Genomic DNA, 23,427 nt, shown 5'->3' with positions numbered 1-23,427 from the left:
CATCGCCTCAGCTCAGCTTTGCCGCTCTTTACTCGGTCACTGAAATACTTACAGCCTTAAAAACATAGAAAAGACAGTAAAAAATTAAACGAGATTTCCTTGAGAGTCAAATGTGCTAATGCTAAAGTGAAAAAACAAGGTTGTAACTCGTCAATACACCTGAGTGGTGACTCCTGAACACAAAGCATGTTGGTCAATAACGTCTCATTGTTACGTATTCATTATGATGGAGAATGTAAACAAGACAAATCCATGTGTTAATGTAAGTAATGTTACCTGATAGCATCCATCACCCAACGCAGCGATTGTGTTCTTGCTCTGCGTTGACAAAGTGCTGCGAGAGCCGACTAATCAATCATCCCATTAAAACTGATGATTCTAATTGTTTTTGATGAGTGTGGCACTGATGCAAAGGTTAAGACCATTTTGTTACATTGAAAGCCGGCTGGCTGAATGAATGCGTAATAAATTTGTTACATTAATGACGAAGCAGGACGAGATTTAACACTTAAGAATGACTTATTTCTGATAAAGCCAACAATATAATCTCCATTTTCTGCCTCAGACAATAGATACTGTAAAAATATGAATTAACTCGCCATCAATTTTGTTAATCAGAATTTAAAACCGTCTGTAAACAAATTCCCGGATAAAATATGCTCTCAGAATAGATGCGACAAGCTGCTTTGAACGTGCTTTGATCAGCTTTTTTGATGTGTTAATGTGTCATGGAGGCGCGGCAATCAAGCCACAATAAGTCTCAGAGGAGTGTGAGAAAGCAGAGGGTTAATGTGGGCCCACGGCTGAGAAAATAAATAACTCTAAAATATGTAAGTGGACGTTGGAATGGGCGCTGTAAGAGCAGAGTGTGTTTGGGAAAACCAACAGTCTGTCTGCAGTAATTTATAGACAGCTATGATAAATACTATTTGTCCATGACAGTCACATGAAATAATAAACCATGGATGGCGATAAACATTACTAAATCCTGACACTATTGATTTATAATGTCTAACAGTGACATCAAACCAAACAACTGACAGAAACAATGCCAGGGCTTTAGGAGCAGTTTGTCAACTATTAATTCTGTCAAAGGGGGTTTCGCTCTAAGCCGAGAGAGCTTGTCTTGCAGTTGTCAATCCCTTTGGCTGGAAACGACTGCAGCACGTCCGCGGGCGAGGGCCCTAGGCGCTGCTCCGTTAGCCCTAATTACCCCCATCCCCGCTTTGGCAACGACAAGAGCAGCCTCTATTTAAAATGCATGTTAATTATGCAAATTATTAATTGGGCTGGTGCTTGAGGATTTGTGTTTATGCCCGGATTAGAGTTAATAACTGTATCAAGCTACGTTTTAAGCCTGACCTATGACAAGTAATGCTGAGGTGCTGAAAGGGATATTTTCCAATACATTACCCTCTCTTCTCTTCCAAGTCCATTCCCCATTACAGGAGGATGAATAAATGACACACAGATTCTCCTAGCTGGCTACAACAACCACACATCTACACCGTGTACTGTATATCATCATACAACACTGCTGCTTCACAGAGCTTTTTAAAAAGATCTTGTAGAGGTACAGCAGTTTATATCTGCTGGTCACCAGTATGCACACATTTCACACAAGAGCTGACACACACACACACACACACACAAGCACGCACACACACAGAGTCACATAAACAGTTGAGGGTCTTATTTCACGGCAATCCAGGACTAGCTGTCAGGCTAATTGCACACACCTGTGATGGGGACCACACATGCTCCGTCACCACCTGCCATGGAGAACAGTCAACAACAGCGTGCACTCTGGTCATCCAGTTGTCATCAAGTTCAAATAGGAATCATAGGTTAGCCTTGTACTGTCTTGTACTCGATTCCAGTCATAAAATCTGTTAAACAACATGCACCACCAACATGAATTTATTGATGCACCCAAGAATAACCTCTTGGTTAAAAGTTGCACATATTGCACCTATATCTCCAATTTCTCCTTACATCTGAATACATATCATGTGTCTGTTCATTATGGATTAGCCTCAGCTCCACACAGTCCTGCACATCCTGTCTGAGCTTGCCAGACCTTTGGGAGCTCTGGGACACGCTCCCTTGATAGGGTTAAGCTTGAGTTTGTGTGCCGACAGTCATGCATGAACGAGGAGCTGCTACGCAATACCCAAGAGGTATGACAGGAACATCAACTGCCGGAACCTTGGCATTAAGGCATTAGATAAATGAGTGATTGATCAATGTGTTATGTCGTAATCTTTTTTTTTTTTTGCGGGTCAAAACACACTGTATCAACATGTAACGCAAAAAAAAGAGATGGTTGGGGAGTAAAAGACCAGCCTTGTGCTATTGAAAGTTTTGACATTAACATTAGCATGCGACATGGTGAAAAGCTGAGAGTGAAGTAGTTTATTGTCGTCATACATTGTTAGCCAACCTTTGCTATTACTGTAAGGTTAGCCAGTTTTAAAAAAGCCTAAAACGTTCCCAAAATCTGTTTTCATGTAAATAGCTAGCTTATGAAAAATGGCTTATTAAAACAGTTATCTTACTAAATACAGCAAGCTAACTATAAACAGCTTATGGAAACAGCTAGCTTACTTAAAACAACTAGCTTACTACAAACCGCTTACTAAAACAGTTAGCTAAAAAAACACAGCTAGCTTACTTAAAACCACTAGCTTACTAGAACAACTAGTTTACGAAAAAACAGTTAGCTTACTAAAACAGCTAGCTTACTTAAAACCACTAGCTTACTAGAACAACTAGTTTACTAAAATAGTTAGCTTAGTTAAACAGCTTACTAAAACAGCTAGCTTACTTAAATAACACTCTCTTATTCCTGTCTTTTCCATCCACTTTATTTAACCAATTCAACAATATTTATTCAGCATTTTTTTTTCTGAAAATAAGACACTTTTTTTTTTACACTAAACAGACTGCAGAGGGTGTCAGCCCCAGTGTCAGCAAGTCAGCAGTCTTTCCACTTCCTGCCACGACTGAAATGGTTAAGGGCGCATTAAGCTGTTTTGCTCAATGGCCCTTGACCAATATAAAGAAGTACTGAGATAGCATGTTCTGATTTATGCCCTGTGAAGACATTATGAATGCATGCAAGCACATGTGCTGGTGCATGAACAACAACACACAGTTGCTGAAAATAAGCAAGTGAAAATAAGATAGATAGATAGATAGATAGATAGATAGATAGATAGATAGTCTGTTAGGCTAAAAAGGATTGTGGTCATAAACCCGATATACAAGATAATCCGTAAAATTGCAAATAGACTTTCCATTTATTTTCAACACGAGCTTTTGTTTGTTGGACCTAAATTATAGCTTGATTAAAGCCTAACAGAGAGCTACAGTAAATCCTGTGCGAATGTTTGCTGCAGTTCCTCTAAAATGGGAAATATTGATCAGTGTGATTTCCCTGGGTACTGGGGAGCTGTAGAGGAAGAGTGAGAGACATTATTTAAGGGACATGGAGGCTAAGTTGAAAAAAAGGAGGGGGGAATGGGTGGAAACGTGACATTATGGTCCATGCCTTGAAACATGACTTAGTCTGAGTGGCCTTTGATGCTTAGGCGAAAAAGGTAGTTCATCATTGTCTGCATGGGAACCAGGGGGGTGGTTGTCTTGTGTTGATTTTACATTATTAATTTGAGGCGCACAAGGTCATTGGGGCCGCTATAGTCCTGAGAACCAGTTGTTATCTTAACACAGCTGTCGGGCTGAATCTGCATTGACTGATTATAGCATTGATTGGTAACACTGTGAGAAGGGAGCCCTGGATGCTGCTAGTCTTTTCGGTGCCACAATTGCATTTTGATACAGAAAACCTCCTGTAAACGGGCCTTATTATTTGTATTTTCCAGTCTCTGCTGTGCTAACTAGCACCGTAGCTCCAAGAGGATTGTCTAACCATGTCTCAGACACCTTCAATCTGCTGTAAGCACATCAAATGTAAATGTCAAATTGTTGCAAACATATGTTAATGAAAGGAAAGCCCTCATGTGTGAGGGAAGGGGGGGTTGAATCTAAATAGAAAATAAACATTACAAAAACTGTGAAATCTTAAACAAAGGGGGTTGAATCCTGAGCAGCTGGCATGGAATGAACTCTTCTGGAGAGGGAATGCCAGTTTCAGAGCGCCCCGAGCATCGATTTGGAGCCAAGGCAGTAAACAGCTTTTATCAGCAATAATGATGGCATAATCCCAGCTAAAGAGGAAAGTAGCATATGGTGCAAAGCTTACAACTGCAATCCCAACAAAGTAGGGGGGATTTTCATCACTTTGTCCACTTGAAAGACACTCTGCCAATTTGTTTTTTTTTTTCTCCTTCCAAGGATCATAATCTACACAGTGAAACTCACAGGAGTCGTGTAAAATACAGACATTTTTTCTCATCTGTTGACTCCACACCAGTAGGATTTCTGGACCCATGCTGTTACATATTTTCAAACATATTTGAACATATTTCTAAATACTACAAGTGCACATTATAGCACATGCAGTGCATACTTTTGTAAGTCAACTATTGGCCTACAACCTTCCAGGAAGTCAATGTAAAAGTCTTTTTAATATAATTTATATATGTATGAATTATGGATATAAGAAGATATTAAAAATGAATTTCAAACAGCTCATATAGCCGCCTCCCACGCTGAAGTCAAACAATCTTTCCTGCGATGTCTATATTTCACATGTCAGTGTTATCGCAGCCCCCTTCATTAAACCCATCAAGTTTTCCTTTTGATCAGACAACCTCGGCCTGAAGACAGCTCTTTTCCAGGAAGAGTGTAACGCTGCCAAGTAGCACTCCAGACTGGCTTCAACCTCTGTCATTGATTTTCCTCCAAGCTGTGACCATTCATTGTTTGTGACATTCTCCTGTCGGCTCTTTAACACCATTCAACCAAATCAATTTCATATTTTTGTCAATGCCTTGCAACTGGATGAGCCAGATGGGAAGGGACGTCACATGATTTAGGATGTCGATTTTCTGGCAACAGTTTTATCTGCAGTTTTTACAAGAGTTAGAGAGCTGGCACGACGGGTTTATTTAAAGACACATAATGGAGGAGAAGCAGAAATAAACTGCAGTGTAAGAAACAATAAGTCATCATTCCATTAGCTGATTGACAGGAAATAACAAGGCAACTATTTTACTAATTGATAAAGCTTTTTAATAACATCCTCAAGCTACATTTCTTTGTCTTATACCTGAAAAATGTGAATATAGTTGGTGTTTGGATGATTTTTTTTAGCAGTACTCAAAATATAATAATGGTTTAATTACATACTAAACTGTAGTTATAAGCATATATATGAACATTTTAGCTGTTTATTATCATACAATATTTGTCAACAATCGTGACTTTTAATATAAAGACATAAACTGTATTATTACAACCGCAATTTACTACAAACTTCTCTGCTTATACCTACATTACGCTGTGTTCTGAACCGTTTATTAAATGTTGATTTACTGCATATAAAAACCAAACACGGTGACTTTTAGTCAAGTGTTAATGTTTGGACGTTTGGTGGTATAAACAAACTATTGTGATTGGGATTCTTCACTTTCCCCCCAACAAGAAACGGAATAAACTGAAAAAAAAAAAAAACATTTTAAGACCTACTTGTTTAAAAATTCTACCTCTGAATAATAATCTGCTAAAGTCTACAGTCATAAAAATGTAAGAGCATTGGTTGAGCATCGTTGTATTATCATCACAGTTAGCTTTCTATTACACATTATTAATTTAACTCTATCTGAATCCATTCATTCTTATTTACGACTCCAGCTAACACAACCAACCACAAACACCAACAGCGTATCAACGAGCTGACGTGAGTAACTCGCAGGGCAGCTGTGAGAAAATGGTAATATCGATGCTGCTGTTGTCGCTGAGTGTTTCTGTACAACCTTTTAGTTGGTTTCCGAGCTGTTTCTAAGCAGCGGTAACGCTCCTGAACACGTCTGCAGCAAACCAAACAGCAAACCACTTCTTTCCTCAACTCTAACAAATGACTGAATTTATTCTTCATAAGCCAGCAGACCATCTGGCTTTGCCCTCTATTATACCCTCAATATCACACACTAACAATGACAACAATAATAGCACGGGTGACCTTGACTTCCCGTCTGGACTCTAAGAATAATATTTGATAGCAATATTAAGTGCAACAATAATGAGATGAATATTCCCCATTTAGTGCGGACAGCTTCAGGACAAATTCTGAAGGGAGAGCTGCCTGCTGCAGCTACATGCTGGTCACTCTTAGTTGTCAGGGCTGATTTATTGCCTCCTAGCTGTTCAATTTCACATTTTGTCCTCGTCATATCCCCGACTCATGATCATTCTGCACTGACCCTTGTAGGGCAGGCAGGGAATATTGATAAAACAATTATCTGCTTGCCGTTCATTTGATTTTCCATTTCAATTACGGATTGGAGGAGGCAAAAAGAAAAGATTGCGCCATTGATTTTCTTCCCCCTACCTTACAACAGGAAGGAGGCAGGCTTTGATGGGATGCTTTGGTGACATGGAATAGAGGCAGGAGAAGTGCGCTGTATAGCTGCAGGCGTCCTGCCTCTCTGCTGCTGTTGTAACAGCTCTGCTTTATGGCCCGTTTGTGGATTAAGTATGATTTAGCATTAGCAACTAATAGTTTTTTAAAATGCAAAAAGACTCACACACACTCTGTATCCTTTTCCTAATCTGACTGATTATTGATCCTGATGATTCAAATGTGATGAGTGCACCAGGCCGGGCTTTTCCTCCATGGGGGGGCCGGCATGTTCACGCTACTGCTGACCTGAGGTAAACACTGTATGTGCCGTGCACTCTGGAGGCCAAAGCACCCAAAGGTCATAGCAGTTTGTCAGCGACACCATTCCACTCTCTCCCCCTTTCTGATGGTCTGCCACTGTCTATTTGTCACTCTTAAATGACAACACAGTTGCATCATACTTGTTTTTTCCTTCAGCGCTGACACAATGCTCCACCACCTCTACATTGTGCAATATTGCTGTGTGATAGAGAGCCGAGCGAGAGGACGATTTAAAGGCACAAGTGCAGCTTTGACAGATAAAATAAACCAAACGTAGAAAATACAGTAAGAGATTCAATCAGGGGAAAGTGCATGTTAACTGCTGAGGGTTTTTTTTTTCAGAGGAAGCCATGTCAAATGAATCCATTACCACATAAAGTAAATAGATTCTTCTGTAAATGATTTGGAACATTGGTAATGGGTATAGACCTAATGGGAATCCTGCTAAAATAGCCTTTGGGGAGCCTGGGAAAATCTGCCTCAGTGAAGTGGCCGGCTCTTGGCCAAAACCCTGTGTAGAGGGGAAGGGGAGGGGAGAGGGACGGGGGGGTTAGACTTCACAGAGATGACAGACATGGAGAGAGGGAGAGAAAGACAGAAAGAGAGAGAGAACTCTGAAGGAATCTCCACCCATGGATGATGTTAAGTTCCACTGTTGAGCATAATCGTGAAAAAATGCTGAAGACTTGAAAGGGCTGATGATAATGCTCTCGCTGTCCAGTGATCCAGCGCGGTCACAGGCAGCAGCAGCAAGGCAAGAGTGCTGTACTACTTCCTATACTGCAGTCCGCTTCGGCGAACACGGCGGCTCCCAGGGGATTTCACATGGCTGACCTTAAATAAGTTTGGCTTTGATCAAAGTTTAGCACGATCGCTCCGCTTGCTACAGAGCCGGGGATCAGGGGGGGATGAGACCTGGGCGAGGAGGTCCTGGCAAAGACTCCTTCCCAAAGCTCCAGTGCACCCTTCCAACACCGGATTATGTCGGGCAATTAAGGTAATGAACTGGCTAACGTAACAACACATAATGATCCTTTTTATCCCCGCTCTCCAAGGTGTCTCTTGTAGTTTCTCTGACACCTTCTTACAGCTTCTTATTCTGTGTCTGAGCCCACAACAGGAAGTGATATCACAGGTAAAGAACCACCTATAGGCATGAGAGTAACACAGACTCAAGAGGAGCTCTTGTAAGTGTGTACTCTCGAGGATATAGAGAGGAGCACCTGTGAGGACATGCTAACATGCATCGGCCTGCACTGGTGCGGCAGCCAGGCCTCACGTCGATCTGTGTGGCAGTGCGATCCTGCATTCCACTTCCCCCCAATCAACCTCCCACCCCATCAGCGCACAACTTGTCTGCCTGCTCCCCTTTTCATTCGAACACATTTTCTAGCCAAAAATTTCACTTCAATCTCACCTCATCTCTCCATACTACATTAACCCCTGGCAATTGCCTTCCAAATGACCCCATTAAGCTGTAATTGCCTCAGCAGGCCTGCTCCCTCGCTTGTAATTCTGTGCAGCGAACCCACCAGACGTTCCCCCGGCATTGTTTCATGTTCTGGCTCCCATCAGCCAGTTCAGACACTGACCCAACCCCCCCCGCCCCCCTCTCCGCTCTCCTCTTACTCTCCACCTCCTCTCTTCTGTCGTGGCCGGAGCTGTTGGTGCTCACGGCTAGCAGAGCCACTGGCCGACTCTCCTCGTCTGCACTGTGAGCTCACACGGGAGGCGCCGTGCCCTCACTTCCTCCTCAGCTGCTGCGCTCACTGTCGATTCCACAAGCACATACTACAAAATAAACCTCCACCTGGATGCTTATCACGTCATCCTGAGGCCTTCATTTCATGAATACACCAGGAAGAGAAACATTTGATTTTCCCTGTTAGATTCTTCTTCACGTGTCACTAACAGGATTAATCGTGGCGTCATATTTGTATGTTTAGCCATCATCTCTCTTCAGGTGTCATTAGGATGCCGTTGGGTGCAGAGACTACAGCCGCCGAAGACACCCGCCGTGGCACCTCCCAGCACAACTTCACCTTTTCTGTTCCCACTGGGGAGCTGATGTCAAGACCGCTCAACTTTTTGACGAAGGCCTCCGCGGATAACTAACGCACAAATGCGGATAGGTGGAGAAAGCGATCCTGACAGTGATGTATTGCAACTAGTTGCAGGTGTCAGGAAGAAGATGCTCTGCCAGCCGTTGCCGTGCATGCACTGTGTATATGCATGCATGCACACGTCTGTGCCCCTGCATGTTTTTTACCGTGTGCACATCATGTATGTGTGTATGCGTGTGTGCGCCTGCAGATGTTTGACGTGTGTGTGCACATGTGAGCGTTCATGATGCCTCTAAGCCTTTACATGCGACCTGCTTTGGGGGGACTCGGACTAATAATCCATTCAACACTCCCTCCATCTCAAGCAGCACATCCTCCCTGCCGCCCATAACAGATTGGTTAGCTCATAAAGGCTCAATGCTAGCACACACACGCACACACACTGCCTCTGTCTGCTAGTCGCTCTGTGGTATAATCACAACATCTTTTAACATATATTTTCATACATTTAACAAAGCTCTTTAGGACGCTGGGACAACATGTCGATAGAATACAGTAACATCGATGCTTCCTCTTTATTCTGCAGCAATTTACTGTGATTGAAATGTGGATTCTAAATTAATTCTAACCCTGAAATACACAAGCTTTCTCTGAACACACAAACCTTCAGAAATGCTTTAGATCATTGCGTTCTCTCGTCGCCCGTTTATTTAAATTCATTCTTTTTTCCTAAGCAAATGTTCCCAGGAATATCAAGGTGTTTTTGTTGCAAAGCTCTAACTGATCCGGGGGGATTTGCTTCCAACAGCCTGTCTCTCCCTCGCCTTTCAACACAAAACTCTGCGCTCCAATCAAAATGAACCACCAGGGACCCCCCTCCCTCCCCTCCACCTTGCCTCCCCTCCCCCCCCTTGAGCTACGCCTGCTCCGAGTGCTGTGATAGCAGCCTCTCTGCCATTGATCGCGGAGTTTAGCACAGAGCATGCATGCCACCGTTAGCAGAAAACAAAGACCTCTCTCCCTTTAATAGTGGCGCGCGCCGTTAATGCAGCTAACGTCTGGTGTTTCCCTCTGCCCCGAAGAGTGAATGAAAGAAAGCAGATAGCAATTAAAAGGGTTAACGAGGGTGCACGTCTCGTCACTACTCATCTTTTTCACACAAATCTTTTTAGCTCATAAACAGATTGATATCTTTTGGGGGGGGATGCACGTTCGCTTGCCACAAGTGATAAAAACACGCATTCATGTCTTACTTCTAATTGTGTTCCACGTTGCAAATCTAATTGTGGACGCTGAATTCAAAAAGGAAACACAGCGTTATTGATCCGCCTTACACAGAGCAGGAGGATCTCATGAATTAGGAATGAGATAAATCACCATTAACCCCCGAGAACCCAGCTTGTGGTCGACCACTGACACACCGCACTGGTGTTTTTTTTTTAATGCTCGGGGATAATTCTCCCTGGCAAAGTATAAATATAAGTCCTCCCTGAATCCAGCATGTGTCTGTTTATTTAATCAAGGCCTGATTTACTTGTGACAGAGAATAAATTCTTCTCTTTTCTGCGAGCTGCTATAAAATTGCCATCATTTTTAATTAATTCTTAATTAAAATATATTACACCACAGCTTCTACCCATCTCTCTTGATATTCTAACATAATCAATTCAGAACCATTTACATATCATTAATTAAAAGCTTTCCTCTCTCATCCTTAAAATCATAATGAGGGCCGATTCCTCATTAGTAACCTATAAGGGAGAAAATAACAATACAGTGGAGAATGGATGGCGCGTTCCACAGTGAGTCCTTTGTCTCTGAGTTTTAAAGGCGTTTTTTTTTTTTTCTTACGCTCCTTAACTGGATTTAAGAATTACAGAGTCAATTCTGGAGACTCAATGAAAATAAGTGGAGGAACACGAGCTGTAGTGGTGTTTATATGATCATCCACGCTGGTTTCTATCAGTGAAACAGAGTCAATCAGTGTCTGAGCAGCTGCTTTGAGTTATGACTGAATTATATTTTAAGAATTACAAAATCTGTATTTTTTCTGGGCTTGATGTGCAAGAAAAAAAATAATTTGGCGCTAAATTTCGTGCTTATAAATGTGATGTAGTGCTCTACATAACACATCTGCGAACACAGATGCTGAACCAGAATAATGAACGTTCTCACCTTGGACTTTGTTTACTATGCAGACAAGAGAAAAAAAACATGGCTCCGAGTTATAAACAATAATGCATGAACATAAAAGCCAGCTCACTACTTGTTGATAAGCCATCAAACTGCATAATTCACTTTAACTGTAAATTTTAATCTATGCAAACAACCTGAGATCATTTATTATCAGCACTTAAAAACACACATGCGTGCTATCGCTCCATCTTGAGCTCTCTCTTAAAGCACAGTAATAATATCACGTAATGATGGGTATTGTTATGCCGAGGATCAGGCACATCCTGATTTTTATCGCCCGTCTCTCACAGGTGCTCGGGCGCTACTTGTCAGGACTGCATGTCTGGGTCTTCCACATGTCAGATAAAAATCGCTGCACTTGGTGTTTCGGCAGCCTGACAGCAATTTATTTGAATGTTTTGTCACACTGGTGTTGGTGCATTTTGTGTGGGCTGCTCACCAGAATGGCAACAGCTCGTAGCTTCCTGACACATGTGCACACACACACACACACACTCTGTAACACACACACACACACACACACACCTGGACCTGCACAAAATCACAGATGCACACTGCATGAGCTGCTACTTTGGATAATTAAAACCTGCGTATGTAGAAAGAGAAGGTAGAAATAGGGAGTGTTGGTAAACTGAATCTATTCATTAATATTTAACACCCAATAAAGCAGGTGATGCTACATCGTTAGCACTCGTTACCTTCTAAAATATACATTTACATTTACACCTGCATGACCACACACGCTGCCCTTTATGACCCCGGATTATGATGTCACACAAGCTGGAAAAAAAGGCTATATTTATGAAAAAAAAATTACATTAAAACTTGTTTTTTTTTCTTTTTTTTAATGGAGCGTCTTATTAAAAAAAACACAGATGATTCAAAGCATGTTAAACACAACCCTCTCTGCAATCTCGTGCTCCTCCGAGCTGACATGGAATATTGAGTAAGTTAATGAAATCCTCTCAAAGACAGGAACTCTATTTTTACACCATGATAATTAAAGTACGACACAGTTATAATTTACAGCCCTCGCTTAATTGCATAGGAAAAGTAAAATGGGAGAGGTCTATGAGAGGAGATTAAATGTGTGTGTGTGTGCGTGCGTGCATGCAGAAAGCCTGTGTGTGTGTGTGTGCACGTGTGCCTCTTCACTCAAGAAGAGTGAACGTAAAAGAGCTTCCTGTGCATCTAAACAGCAGGATTGTATCTTTTAGCATCGCGGGACGTATCAAAGATTAGGTAATGAAATATGCACCGTCCTATTTTTCTGCTGCCGGGCTCTTTGACAAATCGAGTACAATCCAAAATCTCCATAAATCACTATTAAAGACAAGTATATCATCACCGGCGCATATATCTTCCCCAGCCTGACCTGTAGACTAATGAGAAAAGGCCCAGACTATCTTGTCTGATTAATTAATTCAAAATGTCGGCTGTTATTCAAATGTGAGGCTGGTGTTATTTGAATAACACTTGACAGCGACGCCTGAAGAAATAATTTCTGGTTTGTGAGGCTGCTGCGGCATTACTGATGATGGCTCATGGAAGTGTTAGAAGCCGAGGAGTATTTTTTCCCTCCCTCACCTTCTCAGTCATGATAGCTCCGAGAAGTATTTCATTACTTCAACCAACCCCCCCTCTTCTCCCTCTTCTTCTTCTTTACAATTATTACCGTTTCTTTCCACTGTCTGCCCGCTCTCTCTCTCTCTCTCTCTCTGTGTTTGTATTCCCTCCCACAGCCGGCCCAGATCTACGGGGCAGCGCTCTGGCTCTGCGAGAGACATGCTGGCAAAGAGGAAGGTCATGGTTTTTACAACTGCAGCTCCCCCAATGCTGACAGGGCCGTGCTGCCAAAGTGACACACTCTGTTTGGCTTTCCCACGTTCATGGAGCTCCACGGCACTTTGTCTTTATCACGGAGCTCGCCACACACACACACAAACACACACGTTTAATCAGAGCTTGCATTTCCTGTCAGACGTACGGATATAGGCACGAAATATTGCAACATACAGACGTGGAAATTATCTCATTTGATTTTTTCTTTCAGTGGATTCAGGGCACAGGGGGGATGAGAACCGTGAGTGTACGTGCGAGGGCCCAGGGGCAGTGCACACCCCTCTATCGCTTCCCTCATCAAGCATGGATTCTAATCAGGGCTGGGGAGATATAAGACGCTCAGTCATTAAATAAATTAACTCTGCCACTCCATGCTCTCCTTCAGCACCCGCGAGAGGCCCGCCGTGCTCTGCATACTTACACAGGCTGCACCTCACCTTCACACACACACATACACACAGGTTAAGAACTCATCTTGAGCCACACCTCCTGCCTCTCGAAAGCTTTTACATAATTGCATCAAAAAGACCGAAAGAAAAAGAATACAGGTGTGTCCCGCAATTTAGCAGACAGAAGTCTGACTACACGCCTGATAAATAACCTGCGAGGACCAGTGCTGATTCACACACAGGGTGAGACAGCGCAGACATGAGTTTTTCTGAGGATCTGTTCAGCCTGCTGCCATTCATCAAGAGGAAGCCGGAGCAGTGACGAACAGTAAGAGAGCTCAGTGTCGGCTCGGATCACTGACACAAACAATCAAAGCTGACACAGTCTCCGTATAGCACCTGCCACTCCGGCAACACAAATAGATCAATATGAGGGGGAAGTGGCTCACTGTTTAAAACTCATATCCTCGCACCCACATCATCTTCCACAGCAGCGTGGTGTAAGAAAAAAAAAACACACACACGCTTAATACATATCAATCACCGTGACGGAGGAAATGCTTATTTGAGAAGCAAATACGCCGTGTCAGCAGAATGTCCGTTGTCAAAACTTGCCGTTTGAATTTGCAGCCGTATTGTGCGCTAGACAAATGTCCTCAGAAATCCCTTACATTGCAATTTATATCATTTTAATGCGTGCTTTAATTCTCCATTACTTAGGGAGGAAGTACCTGGGAGGGTGGAAACGCATTAGAGAAAGTAAGGAATGAACAGAAGGGTCTGGGGATCTCTGGAGCAGACACAATTAAATATTCATGCGTCTCCTCCTAGGACACAACAGATACAGATCATTATCATGGCAACAGCACAACGCCATTTTGTTCACACGTTTCGGCTCCCAATCAATGTGTGTGCAGGAAACTCCAGAAAAGGAGGAACATCAGGAACGTCCTGCACGTTTGAGATGAACGAAAATGCTTCTTTTTGAGCTCAAATTTTAACTTTTACCGTAATTATCTGTAAAATATTCCGGCTGTTAATTATTACATTAAAAAAAGGTCAGTTTGAGGATTTCTGTGCGTTGGTACTCAGGTTTGTGTCTCTCTGACTGCCTCACAGTCCGTCCCCAGCGCTCCTCTCCTGCCTCCTGCTTGAGGAAAAAGCCGGAGAAGAATAGCAGTAATGTACTCTGGATGACCTCCACTTTCTAAAGAGAGGAGAAACCAGCTTTTTTTTTTTGCTTTGCTTTTCAATCCCCATCAAAGAGGAGCAAAAAAAGGAGGGACAGCATTCCCCCGCTCACCGTCATTAATCATAGCTTTCTGGGAGCAAGCGCATATTAATTTCTGTCATCCCAAACATCATTTGGTATTGTTAGTCCACGGCTTAGTCCTCATTCAGCAGCAGACGCCGGCCGTTCCTCCTGGTTTGAGGGAAGACAGGGGGCCTGTGTGGCTGCGTTTCAGAGCAAGAGGCCTTTATCCCCGGGGCTCTGACACCAATTAAGCCGTTTCACCGAGAGACGAAAACAGGGCCCGCCGTTTCACTGTAACATGAGCCAGCACCTAGCCGCTGGCCCCTCGCCATCTTTCCATTACCTCAGGCACCAAAACCAACTTCAAGGACTTAAGAAAACAAAAAGATGCTATAAAGCGGATAGATATGCTTCACTGACTGATGGCTAAATTAAAAAGGGAGGAATTTCCCGTCTTTTTGCACCGATCTGCAGCCGTAAATTTCCCTCCACTCTGCGATTATTTCAACTTATTTCAGAGATAAATTTAAATTCCCCCCCAAAAAATCAGAACAATGTGATCGTATTTTTGCCACAGCCAGTAAGAAAAATGCTCACTGTGCAGTTCCCTTTATATCTCTCTGTCCCTGTAGTTTCCCTCTGGCAGGCAGCAGAGTGCAGCTTGTCTCAGGGCTACAGCAGAATAATGCAAGGTTTGTTATGAATTAAATATTAGAAATCTTAACACAGCAGCCAATAAGAATTATTTGCCTTATTAAAGCAGCAGAAGACGCTGATTAAAATTTCATTGCATTGCAGTCTTTTTCCCATTTCTGCCTTCGATATATCATTCTAATGTAGGAAACATGTGGAACAATGGCATGGGGAACAATGGGGAGAGGGGCTTCTTCTCCAAGCCTGTAAATGAGGAGAAGAAAGCGCTGATTTTTTTTGGTCTTATTTTGAGAAACAGGAAAGAAAATACAGGTTTTCTTCGAGTAACAAGACGCGGACGTCCACCCTGTCGAAATATTACAAATCAGATTTTAAACGTGAACTTTTGCCTCTAATTTCTTCTTCAATTTATCTGCAGAAATCCTCACCTGTAGGAGTAACTCCTCCACACACACACACCTAAAACACGCAGGAATTTGACTCCAAACATGTAAGTAACTAAATCTATCAGCAAGATTAAATACAGGAGAGGTCACAAGAGCAAAAGCAAAAAATAGTGACACGAGCCGTGTAGTTTCTTGCGCGCACAAACGACGGGTCATTTAGTCGTCCACGTGTAATGTGTACAGAGTAAATGAACATGGTGGTGTCTATTGTCCCAGGAGGAAAACTCTTCCCTGAAACACTAGAGCTAATGAAATAGGGACCTATAAATAGCAGAGTCATTACTGAGAGAGGAGTCGACTCTTTCACTCTAACCCTTTTTACACTAATAACCGGCTCTATGGCAGAACGTACGCTCGGCCATGCAGTGATACAGTGATGAAGGCGATGACGCAGGAGGGAAAAGTTCATGTAAAAAATATCTCACAGGGGTTTGTCTAGTTTGTAGCTGTGAATAAATACAAATTTGGTTATGGTCGTTAGTATATTAGAGCACCAATTATGTGTTTTAGTAACAGGTCGATAGCTTCTTTATGTTTTTTATTTTTGGGTGTGGAAATCTAAAAAAGTATTCTTTGTTTTTTTGTTTTTTTTAAATATTCAGCTTCATTAAGGTGACAATAAAAAAATTGGTCCTAATTTATTTAATTGTAACCATAAACATTAGAACGTAACATTTTGTGTGTTTCATTAACACAGGTTGGTGATTATTTCATGTTTTTTTCTGCTGCGGAAATAAAAAAAAGAAAGAAAATTTTCACTTTTTTAAAATTTATTTTTTATTTAAGTATTCAGATTCATAAAGGTGAGCTCATTAAAAACATCAGACTTCAAAGTTTTTAGTGCAAATCTGTGCTTCATTAACACTTTGATGCTTTTTGATGTTTTTATCTGGGGCACAAAATTTTCTTAAAAAAGCACAAATTAGATTTTTTTTTAAATTTCTGCCTCATAAGATGATGTGGGGGAAGTATTTCAAATGTATATTTTAGCATTAACTTCATTCAAAGAGTAAATGGCGTATTAGAACTTGTGAAAAGGGAACTTTAGGTCTGGCAGGTCAAAGGTCACTGGCTGTTTTGACAGGAGTGCAGCCGCAGCGATGCAGGAAAAAAATCTTGCTAACTCAAACTGACAAAACAACAAGTTGTATCGTCACGTCTCTGCTTACATTTGTTCTTCAGATGGACATAAAAGTGAAATCTGTTTCTGCAGGAGGTCGTCGTTTGAAGAAGCTTCAGCTTTATGTTTTTACCTTCAGCGACAGGCGACGCATCAAAAAACAAAAGTGGCACTCAAAGAGCCTCCGACAGCCTCGCTCCTCCTGCTGTAAACTCGTTTCAATCAATCCTTCCTTTTTGCATCCCAAGCAGCCTCTGCTGGCTGCCAGCGCCTGAAGATAACTATTTCACCACCTCTGTCATGCCTAATTAACAACTCAGATGTACAATTCAGAAATTTCGCAATTAACCTACTAAAATATTGTTGGAGGATGCTAATTGTTATGCCAGTTGCCATAAAGACTCATTTGCATAACGTATGTGCAAAAAACAATTATGAGCTGTTGATCGCGCAGGAGCCCGCGGAAAGCGCTCCGAGCGACGGAGGGGGAGCGAGGGAGACGTTTGCAAGATGGGGGCTCGTGTGTGCAGATGGAGGGACGGCACTGAATCACCGCGCAGACACACTGATCTGAGGAGCCGTGCGTGCAGATACCAGAGAGCCCCGGCGCAGAGGCATCTATCTGCACAGCACAAAGGCATTTTCCCTTCCAAATGAAACTGATATGTACACTCCTGTTTTTTTTTCCCTCTCTGTCTGGCTCTCCTTCTTTTCATCTGTGCTGATGGGGAAATGGAGGGTATTTGGGAGCTACTTAGATAATAGCCACATCTTCCCCGGTCCCCCTCGTGCTTTAGAGGAGGAAGCACGAGTGGCCCTGCCATTGAGCCAGTCAGGAACCCAGCTGTGTGCGAGCTATTCGGCACAACACTATCTAGTCTCTGCAGCCGCATCACTGGGGCTCTGTGAGACAAAAAGCAGCCAAAGTCAATTGTCTCTGCTGCTGAATGGCTTTCTGTTCTCTGTCAGGCATTTACTGGAGATTTTGCAGCAGGAAAAAAAAACCCCTCTAAGGTGGACAAACATAGAAAAAAGAGCAGATTTTGCTCCCTGGCTTGTAAGTCTGTTTTTGTAATACGTTTCTATTAATAATTATAACCCAATTGGAATTAGAGGGGTCATTAAGTTTGTCAGGAAACATTGAAATTAATGTTCCCTGCAGATTTCAGAAATGCTTACCTCCTCAGTCCTAACTCTATTTACTGCAGGTAATGCTTTTAGTCAGCCTTGCATGTGGTTAATTACAGGCTCATCCTGAACTCTATTTAATTAACACAGTCTTCCCGAGCCCAACATTGCACATATATCGCAGACGAACCCATGAAAGCATGTTTTGCGCTCTTCAGGACATGTGCAACAAACACAGCGACACTGGCTCCGACTCCCTCCCTGTAATCCGCTGCTGTACACACTGGGTCGGAGCATTTATCAGCCTGAATCTGCCACACACTCGCTCTCTCTCTCTCTCCCTCCCCTACCTCTCCAGACCCCCTGTTTCTGAACCTGACGAGTCAAAGGTCAGCAAAACAACAAGTCAATACGCAGCCAAAAGAAGCGCCACGCAGCTGAGAGAGCTGTGGAGAGGGGCTAAGCCTCTCTGTGGCACTCCGTGATTTAGCCTGTAATAGTTTTCTGTAATCTCTTTCTATTGATTAAACCTCACATCAAAGAGGAGTCCTGCTACAGAACCTCTCTTTTCCTGGTCAGAAATACCATATGGAGGTAATCTTTCACCTTTGTTATTCTTGCCGCTCCCGCTGCTGCTGCTGCTGGGAGCCTCTCGTCCAAGCCAAGCATGAGAGCAAGACAAGGGAGTGGGCAGCAGGATAAAACAAACCCAGAGCAGAGGAATAACTGCAGAACTCATCTGCGATTTTACCTCAATGCATTCATTGTCCTCTCATGCAGCCTTCAGGGAGCAAAGGTACAACGTGAATGCGTCTTTTGTCCTCAACATGAGGGAATAAAACATTTTAATTTCCATTTTTTCATGTAAGAAAAAACACACAGTGAAGGACAAAGAGCAGCACATGCCAGCCGATCTCACACTCAGCTTATCTAAATGCAAAACCAAGAAAATTTAGGGGAAAAAACCCTCCTGCTAAAAACACTCAATTTAGTGACAGGCAAATGACTTCATGCTGCCACTTAATCTCATTTCTTGCATAATGCTCTCTAATTAGCATATCAAAGTGAATTAATACTTCCAGGGCATTAGCAATGCAGAAATACGCTGCAGCTCTACAATAACACTTAGAAGAGTGCCAGAAACTTCCAAACACCCGCAAAAGTCTTCAAAACGTCCCGCTAGTACGAGAAAAAGCACTCCTCTACCACTCCAATCTGCAAAAAAAAAAAATGAAGAAACAAGAGAGTGTTCCCGCCACTTTGATTTTCTCTCACCCTGATCACAGAATAAAACATTTAACACAAACACTTCTGCAGCTTTGAAGCTGAACCCTGGACTCGCTTTTCATCCGCACGCCAGACAATAAGGCTCGATAACATGATACATGCGCGCAGTAATTACACCCATGATTCTTGGACCGCTTTCAGATTTATTATTAAAAGCCATTTTCAGCCAACGGAGGATCCCACGGATGAAAAAGACAGCGGCCCCCCCTGTGCCATCCGAACGGACATGAAAGGGCCAAGGATGCCCTGAGAACGGGGCTGCAGGAGCCGGTGAAAGGCTCACTGTGTGCAGGAGGAACAGGCCGGTCAACAAGGCCACCAGACCAGCTGAGCTCTGTCAATGGCTGAGAGAGGGGGGGGCTGTGACTCTAAACCACAGGTTAACCATGCACACACACTAAAACACACACACACACACACACTTGTTCCCCTTCTGGTCCCTTGTCTCATCTCCTTCTTACACACACATTTTCCCGAGCACATACACTCGCACTTATATATTTATGTTGTTTTAATTTACTCTACTACTTATTTACACTTTACGCAGGAGAAACACCCAAATCAGAGCCGCCAGTCGAGGTTTTTCGATGTACAAAATGTTAATTTGATAAATCATCTGATTAAAGAAAGTTCTAGAGAGACCCCGACATGGAGCGGAAATTTTACTTTGACTTAAAATCACTCAAATAATTTTCCACCTCCGTCTATCGTCAGAAGCAGCAATGCTTCTGTACAGGAAACACTCCAAACATTATACAGACTGCATACAGAATATAAGTGTGTCTGATGTGTGATCTACCTCTTTCATTGTCTACACTCACCAGCCACACACACACACACACACACACACACACACACACACACACACACACACACACACACACACAGTAAAGGACCTCGGCTACACCGTTGGACCCTCTGCCGGCCCCTGTGGACGCCACCTGTGTTGGGGAAGTTCATAAACTTTTATGATCTCTCTCGAGCCAGTTTCCTCATAAACTGCACAAAGGTCACAAATCTGACCGGGCATCAGGTTTGCTGAATTACACCAAACCAGCAGCATTGTTTTATTTGTCCTCTGATATTTATCTTTGACTCAAAGACAAAACGCTGGAAAAATTGATGTGACGTAAAGCACACTGAAAAGCATGAGTTAAATAACACTTTGCTTCTAATGTTAAGAATAAAACATAAATATAAGAATGAAAATGGACTTTAAAAGGTAGGAAACATTTTTGTCTTTAAGAATTTAAAGGGATTCAGTTCATGATGTGTCTCATTCACATCATTGAGAAGTGAACAAACATATTTCTCTCTGCACTGGAGGTCACTTTTTATAAAGATATTACAGCAAAGTTTAGCTTTTAAAAAGTAAGAAGACACCAAACACGAGCTGTATTTTCAGACGTCTCTCGTGTATGTTTGTACATGTGTGCATGCACACTGAAAGTTTCAGCCCTGCTCATATAAATTAGCAGAATTGATGCTTGTTAAGAGTAATGTGCAAAATGTATTAGAAATATTTTTCCCAAATTTCTCCTTTAAATACAATTTTTTCAGTAATTTTCTACAATTTGATTCAATTAGTTGCATTTTAACCAGATGATCTGAGAACAGGAGTCTGCTTCTTATTGCAGTACATTTATAGATTAAGCCTGTAGTTTTCTTGGTAGGTGAAAAACGTGGTATTTGTAGTCTGGTTCTAAAGCATGAATTCACTGTGATCTCAGACATGTAGAACATATGCTGCGGGATCTCCCCATCCTGCTCAGTGCCAGGGTAGAGGCGCTGAACGCTGGAGCGCACTTTCTGTGTCAAAGCAACCAGTGCTGGAGGAGAAGAAGCTCCTGCGAGGAGCACAAGAGTCTGAAGTGAAACTAAAATATCTAACCTGCATGCTGACGACAGGGCTGTTTCTGTTCACAGTAAAGAAAGTGAGTGATTCCTTTGGGCAGAGGTAACCTGTAACCTGGAAGCACTGTGAGGTTAACATGTCTGTGTGCTGTTGTGCTCAAGCTCCACTTTTCCTCATAGTAATAATATGTTTTATACAAAGGTCTTACCTGTCTTTTCTTTGATTTCACAGAGAACGCTGAAGAGTGCTGGTTTCATTCTGTGACAGTTCAGTCCATGCTTCCTGTTTCAGTATAAGACAAGATAAAATACTGAGATAAATTCACTGAAACATCACATGCTACATACTAACAGGTCACAGATTATTCAAGGTATTTAGTTTTAACTGTGTCAGGTCTTGCAATGATCCAACAGTCTCTTAAAAGTTATCTTTTTCTCCTGCACAGTATTTGACAATGAAAATGTGTGTTATTTTGTTCTAATAGTATTTCTGCTTTATGTATATAATGCCCAATAACAGCTAATTTATATCATGAGCATTGAGACATGAGTTTTCAGCAGCAGCTTTAGTTTTATAGCAGAAAGGAGCGTTTACTTCAGGACATGTGTGCACAAACTTTTTCAACAAGCTCTTTCACGTTGGCACACAAGCACTTTCTATAAAATGCTCCCTCACTGACAACTTCCTCACGTGTTAACACACCTCAGTGTGAGATTATCATTAAAGCCACTCCAGCCTATTGTTATGCATGGGGGAGTTTAGTTAAGCGGGCCACATCTCAATAATGATGCGTTCAGCGTTTCGGGGAGGGGGGCCAAGTTAATAAAACATATAAATCAACCAACTTTGCTTGCGCCTCGTCCAGACTCTGATCGGTTATGGTCATTATTTGATGCAGAATGTCACCAATGTCTTGTTTTCTTCCGTCTCCGTCCGTCCCATCGTGTCCATGTGGAGGCGGCAGTGCCATGCCTCCTTGTACCGAGTGGCCGGCCAGACTGACGCCGCCGATCGACTGCATGATCCGGGCTTGATCGTCCATAGTAGCCGCTAAAGAGTCTGTGCACTGAGCCACACAAATTGAAAAACTCATATACGAAATGGGCTACAACATGTGCCGCAGACAGGAGGGATGCACGGATGTGTGTTTCTTCAGCGGTAAAGCGCACACACGTTTCTTTTATTTTGAAAAAATACCTATCAGTGATGTTTTAGCGTAAATCTTGTGTCCAAGTTCTCGCTGTCCTCTCGCTTTTTTACGCGCGGTCCAAAGTGCCAATACGCGGGGATGCTTTAGTAGAAAAACGCATAAATCTTGTTTCTTCTTTTAGCACTTCTTCGTCAAAATTGCCGGTCCATCGTACCCCGCGCGGATCCTCGTGCCAATCTGTCTTTTCTCTGGGATTTGACGGCTGCTAGAGACACAAACGCTCCTGGTGATCTCTCATTTATTAGCGCTCTTCGTGGGATTCCCGGCGCATTTCCTCTCCAAAAAAAAAATGTCCAAATCCTCCTCGCGAAGCACCGGCAACAAAAAATATCCACTGTGGAAACGTGTAAACAAATAGAAAATCTTGCAGGTGTTGCCAACTATAAATGTGCAGAAATGATTCCCGCGACAACTGACAGAATTAAAAAAAAATACACAATCTGCAGCGTAAGGTGTCCAAATGTGACTATAAAAATATGAAATGTAGAAAAAAGTTGTGAGATTTCTGTTTAGAAAAAAAGAAGAAGAAATTAATGAGGACACAACGCTGAATAAAGGCGATGCGCAAAAAAATATCTTGCCCTGCTGAAATTTATGAGCTCCAGCCTCTGCCTGTGTGTGTTTTATGTTGTTTGATGGCAGCGGTAGTGAGCGATTGACAGTGTGCCAATGCCACTCACTCAGTGCAGACGTGTCAGAGCAGGGAACAGGGGTAGAAAAAAAATAAAAAATACAAAATACGGAATGAAAATGCACGCTCCGCCCTGCAGAGGAGGGGTCTATGTTCTTGTCACTTCTCGCCTGAACACCGAAAAACAAAATGTTAAGAGCTAGTACTTAGGATGGTGATTATAATGATGAAAGCACGGCACAGTCCCCTCTCTCTTTCTCGCAGCGGCGGCAGCACGGTATCCTCGTTTCCTCACGCGTGCACGTGCAGCTATGTGCATATTCTCTAGCAGTAATAAAGATTTAGCCCTGCAAGCACACAGGCAAATACATAATGAGAGTTTTTATACAGTTTGATGTAGAACTGCATAGTCCCCTGTAAGCCCTGGTTCAAGCCAGGCGAGCAGTAGACATGTTTATATTATTGGAAAGTAAAGCTCCTCGACCAATCACAGCGCGGAGTGAC

The 23,427-nt window shown here is 42.6% G+C and overlaps 1 protein-coding gene across 6 annotated transcripts in view; it reads right to left on the bottom strand.

Moving 5' to 3' along the window:
* The window catches only part of pbx3b (pre-B-cell leukemia homeobox 3b), a 61,222-nt gene extending 38,197 nt beyond the window's left edge, over nucleotides 1-23,025 (bottom strand). For all 6 annotated transcript variants that reach the window (XM_069683137.1, XM_069683138.1, XM_069683139.1 and 3 more), the window contains exons 1-2: nucleotides 21,928-23,025; nucleotides 21,291-21,364 (exon numbers count right to left, since the gene is read on the bottom strand). In XM_069683137.1, coding sequence (XP_069539238.1) covers nucleotides 21,291-21,364; nucleotides 21,928-22,175 — 322 coding nt within the window. In that variant the 5' untranslated portion in view covers nucleotides 22,176-23,025. The remainder of the gene's footprint in view (nucleotides 1-21,290; nucleotides 21,365-21,927) is intronic.
* Nucleotides 23,026-23,427: the final 402 nt, after the last annotated feature.

Source organism: Semicossyphus pulcher, unplaced genomic scaffold, assembly GCF_022749685.1.
Source record: "Semicossyphus pulcher isolate SPU_LCO1_2020_fin unplaced genomic scaffold, fSemPul1.0.p SCAF_6, whole genome shotgun sequence".
In the NCBI taxonomy this organism is placed as follows: Eukaryota; Metazoa; Chordata; class Actinopteri; order Labriformes; family Labridae; genus Semicossyphus; species Semicossyphus pulcher.
The sequence above is the reverse complement of the archived record's forward strand: the minus strand, read 5'-3'. Positions and strand labels throughout refer to the sequence as shown.